At 32.5% G+C, this 20193-nt stretch overlaps 1 protein-coding gene across 1 annotated transcript; it reads right to left on the minus strand.

Moving 5' to 3' along the window:
- Positions 1-319: 319 nt before the first annotated feature.
- On the minus strand, positions 320-19432 carry LOC128553778 (CD2-associated protein-like; the record flags this gene model as incomplete). The annotated part of the gene is made up of 6 exons (XM_053534955.1): positions 320-1927; positions 2380-2503; positions 4965-5119; positions 5594-5717; positions 13226-13380; positions 18879-19432. Coding segments are annotated over 6 exons (1300 nt in total), but the record flags the coding sequence as incomplete, so codon positions are not given.
- Between the last annotated feature and the right edge of the window lie 761 nt (positions 19433-20193).

A 20193-nucleotide genomic window follows, 5' to 3' on the forward strand; every position in this document is an offset into this window, starting at 1 on the left:
ATCCGTTTTTAATCAGTTAATGGAAAATATATATCCCAGGGAGCTGCAGTTAAATAAAACTAACAACTCGGATAATACTACTTCATTTCTAGATTTACATCTCTCTATTTACGACAAGTTCATACATACCAAAATTTATGACAAGAGGGATGATTTTAATTTCAGTATTGTAAATTTCCCACATTTGGATGGAGATGTACCCCAGGCTACATCTTATGGGGTAAATATTTCTCAGTTAATTCGGTTTGCAAGAGCGTGTAGTCATGTTGAAGATTTCAATGAACTTATATATTACAAATAAGCTTCTTTAACAGGGCTACCGTTATTATAAATTACGTAAATACTTTTCTAAATTTTACTATCGTAATTCAGATTTGGTTTTAAAATACAATAGCAATTTAAAATCACTTCTGCGGGAAGGTATATCAAAACCCGCTTTTTATGGGGATGTGGTTTACAAACTTCGTAAGATTTTGGGTCATGGCAATTTTCCAATTGTATTTAGTAAAGTAATTAAACGTTTTATGAAAAGAGGTTATGACCCAAGGTTTTGAGACACACCGCATGTTTGGTGTTCAACCCATTTACAGTTGGACGCTACGCTTTTCTCTTTGATTGTGTCTGACGGATCAGGTGGAGGACTCTATGATTGGTAGTTCTTAAATCCCACCAGGACTGAGCTATTTTGATTTCTGTCTTCTGGCCTGTTCCGTCGGGCCCTTAAGGGTGTTTCCCTTGTTGCTCTGTCTTCTGCAAAGGCATTGAGTACATGCGTTTTAGGTTCTTAAGGATTGCATTTTTATATTATATCTACAAGTGCATCTTTGTGTTTTACATTACATACCTTCTGTTGCCTTTACGTATGTTAGGGTTTCACCTGGCGGGGATTATTTTTATTTACACTGTCTTGTGACGTTGGAACATGGTGGGGGTAAGAGTGAGGTTAGGTGCACCATAAACCGGTTTAAACTCCCCAGTGGTGGTTTTGCCACTGACCGTTCCAAGGCGGTGCCCCACTGTGTTCCTGTATTTGTTTGTTTCGTCCTTTTGCGTTCATTTTTGTGTATGGTGTGCGAGAGTTGTTCTTGTGTGTCTTTGGGGAGGCTGCGTTTTTTGAACGTGGCTTTCCCTGTTGGATATTCTTCCGTGTTCTTTTCAAGTTATTCTTAGTCATCCGGTTAAGTTTTAAAGCTTTAGCTATTGTGACCGAGTGTCCAGAAACGAAATAAAATACTTAAAATTTAATCAAGTCCCTGTGACCTTCGACCTTTGCGTCACTGAGCCAAAATTGTCCAATATCAGTACAGAAACATATTACTTAAAGTCAGATGGTTTTCATTTTATTAGTCTTGAGACCAGTTCAGTGGTCTTTGGATCATTTTGAGCTTGATCTTTGTCTACTGACCAAAAATAAAATAGGGATCCTTGTCAATTAGTGCTAATTTATCCATTTTGAAAGCTATAGCCCTAATACTTGAGCATGTTGACAGACGGACTGATATTGGCTTTCCACAACAAGTCCTGGATTTCAAAACGGACATATAAAAAAGAAATTATAATATGATTAATACAAGTTGGCATATTTGGTGTGACACATTTTTATACAAATACAGGATAAAAAGAGGATCTTCACAATTGTAAGCGTCTCAAATAAGAATAAAAAATCCGCCAAATAAACATGTTTTTGACTAATCATAAAATTAGAAATATGAAGTATAACATAGTTAAATTCTCTTCTTTTACGAAATTTTTACAAAATTCTCTGGAAAAACGCCTATCTTGCCATTCAGCTCCCCTTTACACCATCCGGCATCTTCTAGCTTCTTATCAAGAATATAAACTATGTCTCCAACTTTCAGAGTAAGTTCATCCTCATGCTCAGCCTCATAAGAGAAAACAACTATTGCTTTCTCAATTAAACTTGTTTCTGTAAAACAAATAATTACTAGTCGATTAATGTGAATGCTCCCAAAAGCAAACATAAATTCAGATTATAAACTAGGAGGCTGTTGAAAGATGTATGTATCTCCATGCAAACTGTAATCAAAATGAAATATCTATGAAGAATAACACAAAAGGACACTGCTGATAACGCAACTCTTTCCAAGAAACTTTTATTGAAACCTAGATCGGAGTTCCGGAGATGAAGAACAAATAATAATTTCTATGAAAAATTTAGAACAGTCGAATGGTCATAACGACATATGTAAATTAAGTTTGAAAATAAGTATAATTAACTTTAATTGCACAGTAAATTCTCAGAATGTATCAAAACTAATAAATATTATATGTCATCTTGATGATATTTTCCTCGTTTGATATAAAGTGAGGTGTTAAAACAGGTGTAGAAGTGTTACAAATGGTACTTATTATACTCACTTTTCTTTCTAAGCACTGGTGGTCCATCTGACAGGTATTTTGTTTGCCAAGTTTCCTTTTCGTTGCAGCCTGGACATACTTGCCTTTTACCTTCCCTTCCATTTTTGTCTTCAGCGTTGATTATCTTTAAAAGACAGAGAAGAATAAAGGTTATATTAACCTATAAATTACATTTGCACTATCACTGAACAGTACGAACTAAACATAAATTCAAAAACCTGTTCCTAAATGCAAGTATTATCTATGCCATTACTTGCAATTTTAAACTGTGATACAGTTGAGCACGATAAATGGAAAATGGAAAATGTTTCATAAGAGAACATTTGCGAAGTCTGATTGGTAAATTCTTGATATTAACTAAAGGTAGCACGGTACTATCTTTTTTAGAACAACAATGCAACATAAATGAATTCAGAAGTTTTAACTGGACGTCGAGCATACAGTGTTGCTAGCCCATAATGGGTTAAACCATTTGTGATAACAACTCAATCATCTGAAATAAGAGACTGTCCACCAGCATATCACAACATTCACAAAGATGGATCTGTACAGGTATAGGACACTTTTCTAACTTATCAGTTATGTGTAAAATATCACACTCTCGTCTTCATGCCTTAACTATTTAGCTGCTTTTGGAATTAAGGACATTTCAAAATGTTTCTATACGGACACATATTTCAGTACCCACCATGCCTGTTTGAAAGCATAGACTGGATAAATGTACGACCAATTTGATATTTGCATTAAAATATGAGAACAAAGAACAGTCAACTTCCTCAACAAATCAAATTTATTTACAGATGCTCTTAAATTGTTACTCTTGTGAATGATTACTGACACAAATACTTACGCAACTTCTTTAAAAAACAAACATCTAGACAATCTCTCGTATGATATACTAAAACTTTAACAAAACAGAAAGAACATTTTAGATATACCTTTTTTCAGCGGACAACTTGTTTTCTTTTTTACTTTGTAAATGGTTTTCATCACACAAAACAAAACGAAAACATAGAAACCATGGGTACTAAATTCTGTGTTATTTAGATAAAAAATATTTCGACTGAATTTTTATAAAACAAAACTCGCTTCTAGATAAAATACTTTTTAAAAACTATTTTCTTCCTTTGCTTATGCCTGATTATCTTTACTCAGCGTAACTGAAAAGTTACTACCCTAAAGTCACTTATATTTTAAAAATCGCACTGGACTGTGTCAAAAGCATAACACGACTACATTTTTGACGCAGCTGAGACGTCACTGGTGTAAAGATTTGTCAAAGTCAATTAACTCCATTTGAGGCACGGGCTGCACGTGCAAAATGTCGACATGTACAAAAAATCTATCGCAAATTATTCATCGCACTTGAAAGTTAGTCGAAAGACTAAAAGGAATACGTTAAAAACTCCAGAGTATCATTGCTAAGAATGCCACGTTTAAGGCACGATCAACGCCATCAGGCCATTGTCATGGTTGACACCGAGCTTTCATGTCGTGAAATTGCACGTCGTATGTGCTCTTCTCACCTATGAGTAATAGACCGCGCACATGACATGAAAAAGTGACGTTGATATTGTATAAACAAGTAAAGATGTATATATTAAGTGGTAACGTTTCAATAATGCCAAGTATAATTGTAAATTATGAGTTCCTACACGTATATTACCAATATAGATATAAGTTATCACTTCCACATGCATACAAATTGCACAAAAATATCAGTAAGAGCCATATAATATTTTCATTACTTTTCCGTCTTCTTACTTGTACTTGGTCATCTCCGTTTTGAATTTCATTTCCCTAACCGCCTTTTAACTCCTAAAAGATTTTCATTCGACTAACTCGGATAGTCCGATAGAGTTTGCAACTATTAAACTTCATGTGTGACCCCGAAAAAGAATAAGGAAGTAAACAGATCGGCAAATTTGCAAAATGCTCCAACAATGTCCTTAAATATGTCGAACAAAATGTGAAGATATAAATTATAGACTAGACCACTGTATTGTACCTAAATAGATTGAGTGTTTTCTGATACATTAACCTGATCTTATGGTCAGTAACAAACCTTTATTTCAGCTGTACACGTTTTTCAAAACAAAAATGTATTCCAAAACAGACTTTTTATACAGGAATAACACCTGTTTTATCTTCATGTTATAAAATCTGTAGAATCCCGAGGGATTGGATTGTATCAGTGCCTAATAGAACGAGTGTACCTAATTTTAGAGCTAACCTGCTGATATCATATTAAGTAAGCATGCGTAAACGTCATTCTAGCATGAACAGTGTAAAAATTAAAGATATTTATTTTGTCTACCATCATCATTATTATGCTCGTGAAATGCGCGGGATTGCCAGTTTTGTTCGATCATGTAGACGTCATTTCCATTTGAAGTATCCATTGTAGGCCCTAAATGTTTAACACCTGGTCAGGGAACGCGCATGTATAAAAAGATGTGTTAACAGAACGTGAACACAAGATTCTGTCTGCTTACACACCTTTACTTACCTTATAAAAAGATAAAATAGCAGCTCTATGCAAGAATCATTGTTAACAAACATAATTATAACATCGGTAATGTTACCTTAACAAAGTTATCAGGGAACGTTCCTCTCTTGCCATCGAGTTCTCCCTCCCACCAACCTCCTTCACATATTGTCACATTCTTGATGATATCACCAACCTTTAACGTTAACTCATCTGACTGCTCTGCTTCATAGCTATATTCTACTTCCACCTCTATAAGTATAAATGAACAAATTTCAAAATTGATCGGGCTGAAATAAAGTTTAAAAAGAGGGCTATGGTGACCGCCATATATTGCTCATCTGAATACTACAAAACACAAAGATGTATGTATCTCCATGCAAACTGTAATCAAAATGAAATATCTATGAAGAATAACACAAAAGGACACTGCTGATAACGCAACTCTTTCCAAGAAACTTTTATTGAAACCTAGATCGGAGTTCCGGAGATGAAGAACAAATAATAATTTCTATGAAAAATTTAGAACAGTCGAATGGTCATAACGACATATGTAAATTAAGTTTGAAAATAAGTATAATTAACTTTAATTGCACAGTAAATTCTCAGAATGTATCAAAACTAATAAATATTATATGTCATCTTGATGATATTTTCCTCGTTTGATATAAAGTGAGGTGTTAAAACAGGTGTAGAAGTGTTACAAATGGTACTTATTATACTCACTTTTCTTTCTAAGCACTGGTGGTCCATCTGACAGGTATTTTGTTTGCCAAGTTTCCTTTTCGTTGCAGCCTGGACATACTTGCCTTTTACCTTCCCTTCCATTTTTGTCTTCAGCGTTGATTATCTTTAAAAAGACAGAGAAGAATAAAGGTTATATTAACCTATAAATTACATTTGCACTATCACTGAACAGTACGAACTAAACATAAATTCAAAAACCTGTTCCTAAATGCAAGTATTATCTATGCCATTACTTGCAATTTTAAACTGTGATACAGTTGAGCACGATAAATGGAAAATGGAAAATGTTTCATAAGAGAACATTTGCGAAGTCTGATTGGTAAATTCTTGATATTAACTAAAGGTAGCACGGTACTATCTTTTTTAGAACAACAATGCAACATAAATGAATTCAGAAGTTTTAACTGGACGTCGAGCATACAGTGTTGCTAGCCCATAATGGGTTAAACCATTTGTGATAACAACTCAATCATCTGAAATAAGAGACTGTCCACCAGCATATCACAACATTCACAAAGATGGATCTGTACAGGTATAGGACACTTTTCTAACTTATCAGTTATGTGTAAAATATCACACTCTCGTCTTCATGCCTTAACTATTTAGCTGCTTTTGGAATTAAGGACATTTCAAAATGTTTCTATACGGACACATATTTCAGTACCCACCATGCCTGTTTGAAAGCATAGACTGGATAAATGTACGACCAATTTGATATTTGCATTAAAATATGAGAACAAAGAACAGTCAACTTCCTCAACAAATCAAATTTATTTACAGATGCTCTTAAATTGTTACTCTTGTGAATGATTACTGACACAAATACTTACGCAACTTCTTTAAAAAACAAACATCTAGACAATCTCTCGTATGATATACTAAAACTTTAACAAAACAGAAAGAACATTTTAGATATACCTTTTTTCAGCGGACAACTTGTTTTCTTTTTTACTTTGTAAATGGTTTTCATCACACAAAACAAAACGAAAACATAGAAACCATGGGTACTAAATTCTGTGTTATTTAGATAAAAAATATTTCGACTGAATTTTTATAAAACAAAACTCGCTTCTAGATAAAATACTTTTTAAAAACTATTTTCTTCCTTTGCTTATGCCTGATTATCTTTACTCAGCGTAACTGAAAAGTTACTACCCTAAAGTCACTTATATTTTAAAAATCGCACTGGACTGTGTCAAAAGCATAACACGACTACATTTTTGACGCAGCTGAGACGTCACTGGTGTAAAGATTTGTCAAAGTCAATTAACTCCATTTGAGGCACGGGCTGCACGTGCAAAATGTCGACATGTACAAAAAATCTATCGCAAATTATTCATCGCACTTGAAAGTTAGTCGAAAGACTAAAAGGAATACGTTAAAAACTCCAGAGTATCATTGCTAAGAATGCCACGTTTAAGGCACGATCAACGCCATCAGGCCATTGTCATGGTTGACACCGAGCTTTCATGTCGTGAAATTGCACGTCGTATGTGCTCTTCTCACCTATGAGTAATAGACCGCGCACATGACATGAAAAAGTGACGTTGATATTGTATAAACAAGTAAAGATGTATATATTAAGTGGTAACGTTTCAATAATGCCAAGTATAATTGTAAATTATGAGTTCCTACACGTATATTACCAATATAGATATAAGTTATCACTTCCACATGCATACAAATTGCACAAAAATATCAGTAAGAGCCATATAATATTTTCATTACTTTTCCGTCTTCTTACTTGTACTTGGTCATCTCCGTTTTGAATTTCATTTCCCTAACCGCCTTTTAACTCCTAAAAGATTTTCATTCGACTAACTCGGATAGTCCGATAGAGTTTGCAACTATTAAACTTCATGTGTGACCCCGAAAAAGAATAAGGAAGTAAACAGATCGGCAAATTTGCAAAATGCTCCAACAATGTCCTTAAATATGTCGAACAAAATGTGAAGATATAAATTATAGACTAGACCACTGTATTGTACCTAAATAGATTGAGTGTTTTCTGATACATTAACCTGATCTTATGGTCAGTAACAAACCTTTATTTCAGCTGTACACGTTTTTCAAAACAAAAATGTATTCCAAACAGACTTTTTATACAGGAATAACACCTGTTTTACTCTTATAAAATTTAATCCGAGGGATTGATGTAAGGCTATAAACGTCAATTTTGAGCTAACATGATAAATATAGTCAATCTAATCTCATTGCTGAAAGGAAAAATTAAAATATTTATTTTGCTCATCATTATTATTATCGAAATGGGGTTGCATGTTATCTTCAGAAAGTCTTTCCATTTGAATCCATTTGGCCCTAAGTTTATACCACTAGAAGCAATAAAATAATCATTTAAAAACGTGAACCAGATCTGTCTGTTCACTTAACTTACCTAAAGTATAATAGCAGCTATCAAAATGTTAATAAAATTATACATCGGTAATACCTTAACAAATTTCAGGGAACTCTTCTCTCTTCATGAGCTCCTACCACTCTTCCATATGTACATTCTGTGATATTCACAACCTTTACGTAATTATCACTGCTCTCGATTCTAAAACAAATTCATCTAAAGTAAAAACAAATTCATAAATACACTAAAGAGAAAAATTTAAGAAGCTATGGGAAACCATTATTCCTGAATTACAAAAAAAAGATTATGATTCATCAATGTATACAAAATTAAATTATGAGAATAAAAAAGACCTGTATAACCATACTCTTTCCGTAATTTTATTAAACCTAATGAGTTCGGAATTAAAATTCAATAATTTGCTTGAAAATTTAAAGTGAATGGAAACAATATGTAATTAATTTTAAATAAGATATTACTTATTGCACAAAATTCCAAATGTATCAAACTATAAATATTACTATTCATCTGTATATTTCCACGTTTTATAAAGTGAGTTTAAAACAGGTGAGAAGTGTTAAATGGTACTATATACATTTTCTTTCTAACACTGGTGGTCCACTGACAGTATTTTTGTTTGCAATACTTTATTTCTACTGGACATATCCTTTATTCCCTCAATTGTTAATTGTTACTTAAAATACAGAAGAATAAAGGTTTTTAACCTATAAATTACATTTGCCTTCATGAACATAAACTAAACATAAATTCAAAAACCTGTTTCCAATGCAAGTATTATCTATGCTTACTTGCATTTAAACTGTGATACAATTAGTCATAATGGAAAATGGAATTCCATAAGAAACATTTCAAAGCTGAGAAAATTCTTGAATAATAAGTACATGATACATCTGTTAAACAACAATAGCCTTAACTAATTCAGAAGTTTTAAATGGACGAGCATAAATGTTACACCAAAGTTAAACCTTGTGATAAATCTAATACTGAAAAGAACTACCTGATATCATAAATTACAAAGATGGATTTAACAAGTAAGAAATTTTCAAACTTATCAGTTTGTTAATGATCACACCAATCTTATGCCTTAATTTTTAAAAACTTTATGAATTTATAAGACTTTCAAAATTTTCTATACGGACATAATTTTACCCACCATGCCTGTTTAACTACTGATAATTACACCAATTGATTAACATAAAAAAAACATCAATTCTAAAAATCAAATTTCAGATTCTTAAATTTTCCTTTGAAATAGACAAATATTAAATTCTTTAAAAAAAACACTAGACAACTCTCTATAAATATAATTTAACAAAACAAAAAATTTTAAAACTTTACGACAACTTTTTTACTTTTACTAGAAAGGTTTTCAACACAAAAACCATTAGCAGGTGACTAAATTCGGATTGTAAAAAAATTCGCAATTATTAAAAACTGACTTAGAAAAAACTAAAATATTTTACTTCTTCTTGCTAATCCAGTAACAAATAACCCAAGCTTATTTTTAAAAACGACTGACTGTGTCAAAAGCATAACGACTCATTTTGAGAGCTAGACGTCACTGTAAAGATTGTCAAACAATTAACTCCATTTAGAGTGGCACTGCAAAATGCAAGTACAAAAAATTATCGCAAATTATATCCCTTGAAAGTTAGTAAAGTAAAAAACGTAAAATCCAGAGTATCATTCAAGAAGCCCGTTAAGCACGTATCAACCCTCAGGCTTTCATGGTTGACCCGAGTTTCATTCGTGAATTGCACTCGTTAGCTCTTTCACCTATGAGTTATGACCCGGACAGACAGAAAGGAGTTGATATTTATAACAAGTAAAAGATATATTAATGGTAAGTTCAATAGCCAAGTTAATGTAAATATGAGTTCCTCAATATTCAATAAGATTAAGTATATTACATGATACAATTGCCAAATATCTAAAGCATTAATATTTTCATTACTTTTCGTCTTCTTATTGTACTGTATCTCCGTTGAATTTCATTCCAAACCTTAACTCCAAAAGATTTTCATCGGATAACTCGGATAGTCCATGTTTGAACTATTAAACTTCTGTGGACCCGAAAGAATAGAAGAACAGTCGGCAATTGAAATGCTCAACATGTCCTTAAAATGTCCAAATGTAAATATAAATGACTAGACCACTTTTACCTAAATAGTTGATGTTTCTGATAATTAACTGATTTATTCGTAACAACTTATTAGCTTACATTTTTCAAAACAAAATGATCCAGACAATTTTTATCAGAAACATGTTTTATCTTCATTTATAATTGTAGATCCGAGGCTTGGAATTTATCAGTGCTAGAACGAGTGTACCTAATTTTAAGCTAACTGTGTTAAATAAGTGCATGCAAACGTCATTCTAGCAGACAGTGTAAAATAAAGATAATTTTTGCACCATACATTATTAGCTCGAGAAATGCGGTTCAGTTTTGTTCGATCATTAGCGCATTTCTTTGAAGTATCCATTGTGCCCTAAACTTTACACTGGTGAACGATGTATACAAATTGTGTTAACGAACTGACCAAGATTCTGTCTGCTTACACACCTTACTTACTAATAAAAGATAAAATACAGCTTATGCAGAATCATTTAAAAACATAATTTAACACGTATTACCTTAACAATATCAGAACTCCTACTTGCATGGTTCTCCTCCACCAACCTCCTCACATATTGTCAATTTGAGATACACAACCTTTAACGAACTCATCTGACCTCTGTTATAGTATTCTACTTCCACCTTAAAAATAAATGAAAAATTTAAATTGATGGGCTAAAAAAGTTAAATAAGGGCTATGTGAACGCCATATATTGCTTATTGAATAACTACAAAACACAAAATATTATTCATGAAACTGTTCAATAAATATTAAAAAAACAAAAGGAATCTATAACGCATTTTCATAACATTGGATCTATCGGATTCGGTTTGCAAGTTCATTTTTCAGAAAAAGACTTCCATTCTACACATTTAATTAAGTTGAAATAGTTTAAATAACTTAATTCAAGGTAAATTACCAAATTATCATAAACATAAATATATATTCAAACTTTTTCTGTAGTATAAATAGGTTTAAACGGAATAATGTAAAGTTGACATTAATCATTTTCTTTCAAATGGGGTCTCTGACAGGGTTTTGTTGCCAATTCTTTTTCTAGAGCCTGGACACTTCTTTTTTTACACATCCAATATGATCAGAGTTTTACTGTAAAACAGATGACAAAGGTTAATTAACCATTTTACAACTAATCACTGAAATACGAATAAACATAATTCAAAAACCTGTTCCTAAATGAATTTTCTATCATTATTAATTTAAAATATACATTGGCCATAACTAAAATGAATTTTTAATAAGAACATTTCAATGTTTCATTGGAAATATTTATACAACGTGCCGTAAATCTTTTTGAAAAATGAACAATTGAATTAGAGATTTAAATGGAGACAAAAGTTACTGCCCAAAGGTTAAATATTTGATCCTAATTTATCTGAATAGAACTGCCACCAATATACAACTTCAAAAAGAACTTAAGGATAACTTTCTATTTTTTTTTTTTTTTTTTTTTTTTTTTTTTTTTTTTTTTTTTTTTTTAAAAAAAAAAAAAAAAAAAAAAAAAAAAAAAAAAAAAAAAAAAAAAAAAAAAAAACCATGGGTACTAAATTCTGTGTTATTTAGATAAAAAATATTTCGACTGAATTTTTATAAACAAAACTCGCTTCTAGATAAAATACTTTTTAAAAACTATTTTCTTCCTTTGCTTATGCCTGATTATCTTTACTCAGCGTAACTGAAAAGTTACTACCCTAAAGTCACTTATATTTTAAAAATCGCACTGGACTGTGTCAAAAGCATAACACGACTACATTTTTGACGCAGCTGAGACGTCACTGGTGTAAAGATTTGTCAAAGTCAATTAACTCCATTTGAGGCACGGGCTGCACGTGCAAAATGTCGACATGTACAAAAAATCTATCGCAAATTATTCATCGCACTTGAAAGTTAGTCGAAAGACTAAAAGGAATACGTTAAAAACTCCAGAGTATCATTGCTAAGAATGCCACGTTTAAGGCACGATCAACGCCATCAGGCCATTGTCATGGTTGACACCGAGCTTTCATGTCGTGAAATTGCACGTCGTATGTGCTCTTCTCACCTATGAGTAATAGACCGCGCACATGACATGAAAAAGTGACGTTGATATTGTATAAACAAGTAAAGATGTATATATTAAGTGGTAACGTTTCAATAATGCCAAGTATAATTGTAAATTATGAGTTCCTACACGTATATTACCAATATAGATATAAGTTATCACTTCCACATGCATACAAATTGCACAAAAATATCAGTAAGAGCCATATAATATTTTCATTACTTTTCCGTCTTCTTACTTGTACTTGGTCATCTCCGTTTTGAATTTCATTTCCCTAACCGCCTTTTAACTCCTAAAAGATTTTCATTCGACTAACTCGGATAGTCCGATAGAGTTTGCAACTATTAAACTTCATGTGTGACCCCGAAAAAGAATAAGGAAGTAAACAGATCGGCAAATTTGCAAAATGCTCCAACAATGTCCTTAAATATGTCGAACAAAATGTGAAGATATAAATTATAGACTAGACCACTGTATTGTACCTAAATAGATTGATTGTTTTCTGATACATTAACCTGATCTTATGGTCAGTAACAAACCTTTATTTCAGCTGTACACGTTTTTCAAAACAAAAATGTATTCCAAAACAGACTTTTTATACAGGAATAACACCTGTTTTATCTTCATGTTATAAAATCTGTAGAATCCCGAGGGATTGGATTGTATCAGTGCCTAATAGAACGAGTGTACCTAATTTTAGAGCTAACCTGCTGATATCATATTAAGTAAGCATGCGTAAACGTCATTCTAGCATGAACAGTGTAAAAATTAAAGATATTTATTTTGTCTACCATCATCATTATTATGCTCGTGAAATGCGCGGGATTGCCAGTTTTGTTCGATCATGTAGACGTCATTTCCATTTGAAGTATCCATTGTAGGCCCTAAATGTTTAACACCTGGTCAGGGAACGCGCATATATAAAAAATGTGTTTACAGAACGTGAGCGCATGAATGTGTCTGCTTACACACCTTTACTTACCTTATAAAAAGATAAAATAGCAGCTCTATGCAAGAATCATTGTTAACAAACATAATTATAACATCGGTAATGTTACCTTAACAAAGTTATCAGGGAACGTTCCTCTCTTGCCATCGAGTTCTCCCTCCCACCAACCTCCTTCACATATTGTCACATTCTTGATGATATCACCAACCTTTAACGTTAACTCATCTGACTGCTCTGCTTCATAGCTATATTCTACTTCCACCTCTATAAGTATAAATGAACAAATTTCAAAATTGATCGGGCTGAAATAAAGTTTAAAAAGAGGGCTATGGTGACCGCCATATATTGCTCATCTGAATACTACAAAACACAAGGTAAAATCACCAAAAACTCAGCATAACAAGAGACTACTAAAACATCCTTATACAAATTTACATACCTGGTTTGGTATATGTATGTGCTGCTGTATATAAGTAATCGTCAAATATATTACGTGACAATCATTATAAAATAAGAGGACCATGCTTGAAACCTTAACAACTAATGTTCCATATAGAGGTCTTTAAAACAATCAAATCGAATATCCTCCTCGCACATACAGTATTTATTAAGGTAGTTTTTGTCAAAACTAATTGTTTCTGCATGTCCCTGTCGAACATACTAATAGTATATTTATCAGTCGGAAGACAACGTGTCAGGCAAGTAATTTACAATGTGCTTTATTAAATATTTTATTTCTAATGAAGTCGATTTTACTTGTAAATACATTTAGTCGGTTGTGTTGTATGTGAATTATAGGTTAACAAACATTCCGGTAAACGACAAAAAGAGCAAGAGGTAATGCTGAATTTTACAAGACTCTGCATATTGTTGTCCTGACCTTTATTGTCTTTGACTTGAGCAAGACAATTGAAAATAACAATTACATGGGAAGTCATTTCAGTTTACAGGCATGAACATAAGGTCGAAAATTTAGGAGAGGATGCTAAATTGGCTCAGGATTATACTTTAACTTTAAGGTTTCCTTCAAACACCAAATATTTTCAAAATAAATATTTTTTCACAAAATACCTCTAGGTTTTCATGCTGTTATAAATTTTAATACAGGACATTCTCAAAAATCAAAATTTACAGGTAATAAGCCTGTTGAAAAAACAATTATCTCTATTTATTTGCAGGTATTGCAAGAAAGCTGGAGATTATATCTGAATGTTAATCTCTATCATGGAGGTTTATCAGCCATTTATGTCGAATGGTTATGATCCTTTTAAAATCTTATAGGATAACGTAGTTTCGCAATCGCTTATTTGTACAGATCTCCTGCCTTTCTCTGAGAACACTTCTTCTAGTATAAATGTACTTATGCACAGGGTTAATGTGGCTTTAATTTTATTTTATATTTTTCCGTTATAGTTTCCTATCGTTGTGGGCCTACTTTGCAAATGCGTGGCTCTGTGGCTGTTTTTGTGGTGCTCTGTGCTTCCCTTACCTATTACCTTTTGTTCTTTTCTCTCAATAATGTTTTTTTTTAAGTTACTGGCCCTGTGACTGTTGGTATTAGACCTGACGTACCAGTTGAGCAGGAAGTACCAGACCTTCTACTCGTTCTAAGGCTAAGAGAGTTAACTTGTGTCAGAAATAGATTTGTCTTATACTATTATCAATGAAATATATAATTCTGAGACAATAAATCTGTTTCTTGAAATATATCTGTTCAACTTTGACAACTTCTCCGATCATTCTCTTTTCAATGATCACGGTCATAACTCACTGTCAAGGTCACAACTTATTCAGGAACAAAACAGTAATATTTATTATTGTTTCAAAAGGCTGTTAATGAAGAAGAAGATTCAGAGGTCCCTGTCTGCTATTTTATCAAACAACCGTAACGGTTACGGATTTCAATGAGAAAATAGCGGCCTCCAGATGTACCCGCTGATGTTGAATGAACAGTAGTTTACCAAGTTGTAGTCCCAAAATTTTTCGTTTGGAAATTCTTTCCCTGTCTCGTGTAAATAAAATATACAACAAACCTTAAATCATCTTCTTAACCTTATGTTAAAATCTGATTTGTAAGATATTGTAGGTATTGTCATAAATGGCAGGCAAACCTAGTCAGAAACGAGGTCAGTGTTGGTCCTTTGCCTAAAACTAAATCAATCTGAACAGTCTATACAAGGTTCTAATGTTATGTCCAACTTATTTCAACAAATATAACATACCTTAGGCATAAAACAATACAACTTTTAATCCTAGCATCCAGAAAACCAAAGTGCCTTAGAAAGATCATCAAACACTGAAAAATATGATTTAGAACATATTGTTTTGACTTGGATCAAAGTATTCGTGGTCGGAGTCATTACAAGAACCACTTGGCTTCAGTCCATTTGAAAAAGTTTTTGGCTACACTGTCCTGGACTTTTAAAATTGCTTAAAGAGAGATGACAATTTGCTACGTCATAACTAAATTGTGTTCTTTTTTAAAAACTTGTGAATTGGTACGTTCAAATTTGCAATCTGATAAAAACATGATATCAAGATGTAATCAGTGTGCCGAAGAAAAAAGTTTTAAACCGGATGACAGAGTTTTGGTACTTTTTATGTATCCCTTCATATTACGGTTCTTATACTGTTGATACACAGTCAAGTAATGTGAATTACATCATTTAATTTAACACTCCTGGGAGGTGCAAGCCAAAACGGTTATGTTATATAAATATCAGAAGTAGATAGTTACTTTTGCTTCCTCCGTCCGTAGAAATATGTTAAAAGATGTACTGACAGAAGTTACTCTGTCCCACATCCTGTTAGTGTTATATTACCTATAAGTGAGAAAATTGAAAATTCAAATGAATGTGATATTGAATGTTATAACAGCATTGTCTACGGACAAATAAAACTTCAGAATTCAGATATTCTACAACACTTTCATGAAAAACTTTTCATTTAGAACCTCATCATAGCGTGCAGCTGAAACAACTTATCCAAGAAAATGGACATTCGTTTCCAGATGTTTTAAATAGAACTGATAAAATCTGTCATGACATTGAGCTTACAAATTCTATTCGAATCGAACAATATCCATATGGAACGTTTTCTACAAAACAGACATATTTAAAAGAAGAAATAAGATGTTTGTTGGACAATGATTTCATAGAACGAATTAAGCCACAGTTAACAAGTTAACAGCGTCACAAAACCTGTTTCATTTCCTATTTCTAGAGTTGACAACTGTATGGATAAAGTTAGACATGCAAAATTTGTAACAAATTTTTATTTGTTCAAAGTAGTTTTGCATGTTTCTCTAACAGATAAAGCTAACAAATTTCAGAAATGGTTATTTCAGTACAAAACTTTGCCATCTGGAATGAACAATTCACCTGCAACGTTTCAACGGCTTGTAAATGCCATTATTTCTGGGATTTAAGGATGTGATGGATAAATACATGATGTAATCATAAATTATACCAAACTAAGCAAAGTCTATATAAAGCAGACGATATAGAATTTCTTCAAAAGTGAGGCATATTTGACAATAAATCTATCAAAAAGTGAATTTTGTAAAGCCTGTGCTTTTTCTTAGGTCATATTGTTGGACAGAGTCAAGAAAAACCCATTGATGCTAAGGTTTAATCAATCGCTGATTTTCCAGTTCCAGCTTGTAAACTTACAACTTATACAAATTGACAACTTATATGTTTTCTCGGTATGGCAGGATATTACAGAAAATGTTGTCAAATTATCTTTTATTGCTCAAACCTTAAAAAGTTTGCTGACTAAAAATTCAAAATTTGTCTGGAATGCTATATGCCAAAAACTATTTGAAAAAATGAAGGTCATACTTAAGAGTGAACAAGTTTTGTTGGCACCATTTTTTTTAAAAAAAAAAGAACATTTAAGCTAGCAGTAGATGCTATTGATATTCGTGCCTGGGTTATTGCTACCAGAAGACAACTTTGAAATTAATCATCCAGTGCCTTATTTCTCAAGGAGGTTAACAAACATCAGAGAAATTACTCTAATATTGAAAAAGAGTGTCGTGTCTAGCTCTCGTTTTGGCAATTTAGTAATGTGAAGTATATACAAATGCTGCCCTGTACCCTACTGTTGTCTTCAATGACGAATATCCTCTCCTTATTTACAAAATGAAAAATCATAGATTGGCGAGTTGAAGTCTTTTACTGTAAAATATTAAGGGAAAAGAAACCCTTATACCAGATCAAGGATTTGCTCTGCATTTAATAAAAGAGAATGTTATTTAATATATGTGTTATACTTGTGCATATGATGTATTGAAGCATTCAATTTCTTTTTCAAGCAATATATATGTTTCATTTGTATTCATTTGTATTACGAAGTAAATCGAAATGAAAGCTTTACTTAAAAAAACTTTCTTTTCTAACTAGTGTGAAGGCGTTATGTCATTTCCCCTAAAGCTATTATTTGTTTGATATTTAACTGTTAACTGACCCAGTTTTGTGACATCGTGTATGTGAGTTATATTCTATTGTGTTCCCGAATGTTCTACTACCATACTGATAAACAGGGTGTTAAATTTTAAAAGATAAAAAGGGGAGGTAGATTTCACGAAAGCACAGAGCACAGAGCATCCTAAACACAGCCATAGAGCCATGCATCACAAAGTGGGCCCACAACAAAAATATGCTGTAACGCAAAGATATTGTAGACGGGTTGCTCCAAAAATCCAACAAGTACATTTTAATTATATGCAAAATACAGAAAAACTGGTTGTTGTCCGGATTGTTTTTTATTTTTCTAAAGTCTTCTTTTTATTTTTGGTGATACATGAACGTTCTTGAACCTTCCATGAAACTTTGAATACGAACCTGTCTGAGGACAAGGTAGAACCTAAAGTAAGATCTTAATGAAAACTTTTCTGTTTTTCTTAATCAAAAAATATTCCTAGTTTTGACATTTAATATCTGAAGGCTTTATATTAACATTTTTGTTTAGAAAAGTTATCTTTCAACAGAGAATTTTAATCATTTGGTCATTAAAAATCAGTCAGTTTCGATTTGTGAATAATTCTGAATTATTACTGTTTGGACTAAAATTTGACCAGCACAGAAATTGGACTATCCTTGCATATGAGGTTGGACTTGGCGGCTAGTTACATTTTTAAGATGTATTTGTATTGCTACTTTTCATGATAAACAGTGATATTGTTACTAGTTGCTGGTTTGTTTTTTTGTAAATTATAGCATTTCAATTAACAAGCATTTGTTACCATTAGTCGTAACGCTATATACATGTAACTTTGCAGAGGAAACTTGTCCCGCCGTCACTGCGACAGTTTAGTGAGGGTCACAAAGAAGTCACATAGAATTTTGACCGCTGGTGGGAATACTTTTAAGATTTTAAGTGTAACTATAAGACCCCCTAAACTATCATGTTTAAGAATGATCGGGTAGTACGAAACTGTCACGCTAGAGATATTTCCTTTGAAAGAATATAAAACTTTTATAACTTTTCATTTGAAGAAGACTTTTTTTCTTTTCTTCCTTTTTTCTTGTTGTTGTTTTTATAACATGCAGTATTCTGTGTTGATTCAAATATATTAGATTGCCGGTAAAATGTCATGCACAGATAATTTCTGCAAAGTATAAATGAAAATAGCGAATAAAATTTAGAGCAGACGTCCACTGAGTTATTACGGGCAAAGACTTACCACAGTACCTTGCTTTCGGCCTATCAAGTTTTGAATGCAGATGAAACTAATGATATATAAATGTTACTGATACCTGTAGCCGCTGTCGGGGTCTTAACTGTCAGTTTTCCTAGTGATTGTGTCACGTGTACGTAATTCTCAATAGCTTTGTTCACCTCAAATGCTATCGTTGCAATCCCTCTGGCAGTAATCATATTGACGCTATCATTTCCATATGAAATCATCTTTTCGCCATGTTTTATGTCTACAAATGTCTGAGCTTCATTGACGCTTTTTGAACATTTGAGTTTGTCAAGTTGACTTTCAACATCTTTCAGCTTTTTATCGATTGTTATGCAAGAAGCATTTATATCGTCAACTAGCTCTTTATGCTTGTTCTGTATTTCATTAACCGACTTCTCCTCTAACTCTTCAACCCTTTTGATGATACGTTTCTTAAAATCCTGAATATCATCAAGTATATCACTACGTTGCTTATTCAACTCCTTTAACTCGTTTTGCGTTTTGGACTTCAGAGTTTGCAAATCATTCTTTACCTTCTCCAAAGATGTTTGAATCTTGTCCTGGTCCTGTTTCTTAAAATATCCTCTGGCAATATGTGGGATGAATTCTACACCTTCACAAGATCTAAATGAAGCAAAAGGATTACAGCAATTATTTTTTTTATTTTCTCTACCCTGATAAAAAGGATAATGACTATAAACAGAGGTTTTAAGACTGCATACAAAATTTACAAGAAAAATGTTACATAAAATACAACAGGAAGCAGGACATAACGATGTAGGACTTACACGAAACGTTTGATTGTTCGTCACCATTAGATAAACACAATTGTATCAAACACAAATGTTGCCTATACCTGCGCTTCAAATTCTGCTTTTACTAGCTAATTTCATATCATACAACTGACGACACGTCAGAATAGACATATGCAGTTTTAAAGGTGATTTGAATAATGAGATAGATTTTTTAATAAAACGTATGTTTTAGGAAACATTCGCAGTTCATTTGCGTATTTCCGACGATTGACAAAAAACAAAGAATATTCAGTTTTTTCCGAATATCACTATGTTACATTTCAACCAAATAGTTTCCTTTTTCCCACCAGAATGGAACAATTCTTATATCTTAATAACCAGTCAGGGGAGTTACTTAAACCAGTGATCAGAAAAATCACTAAACACAGTGATTTTTTTTGCCCGTTCGCTTAGCTGTAAGATTTGTTTCCCTTTCACTTATAGATCAACATCACTTAGATAAGTGATCACTTCAAAGTTCACCAATCACTTAAATAAGTCATTTCTTGAATTAAATTAAAGAGGGGGATAACTCTATTTTTGTTACCATGGTTCCGTTTACGTACAATAGTTTCTTCCCTTGATTTACCG

The sequence above is a fragment of the Mercenaria mercenaria genome, unplaced genomic scaffold, assembly GCF_021730395.1.
Source record: "Mercenaria mercenaria strain notata unplaced genomic scaffold, MADL_Memer_1 contig_4311, whole genome shotgun sequence".
Taxonomy (NCBI): domain Eukaryota; kingdom Metazoa; phylum Mollusca; class Bivalvia; order Venerida; family Veneridae; genus Mercenaria; species Mercenaria mercenaria.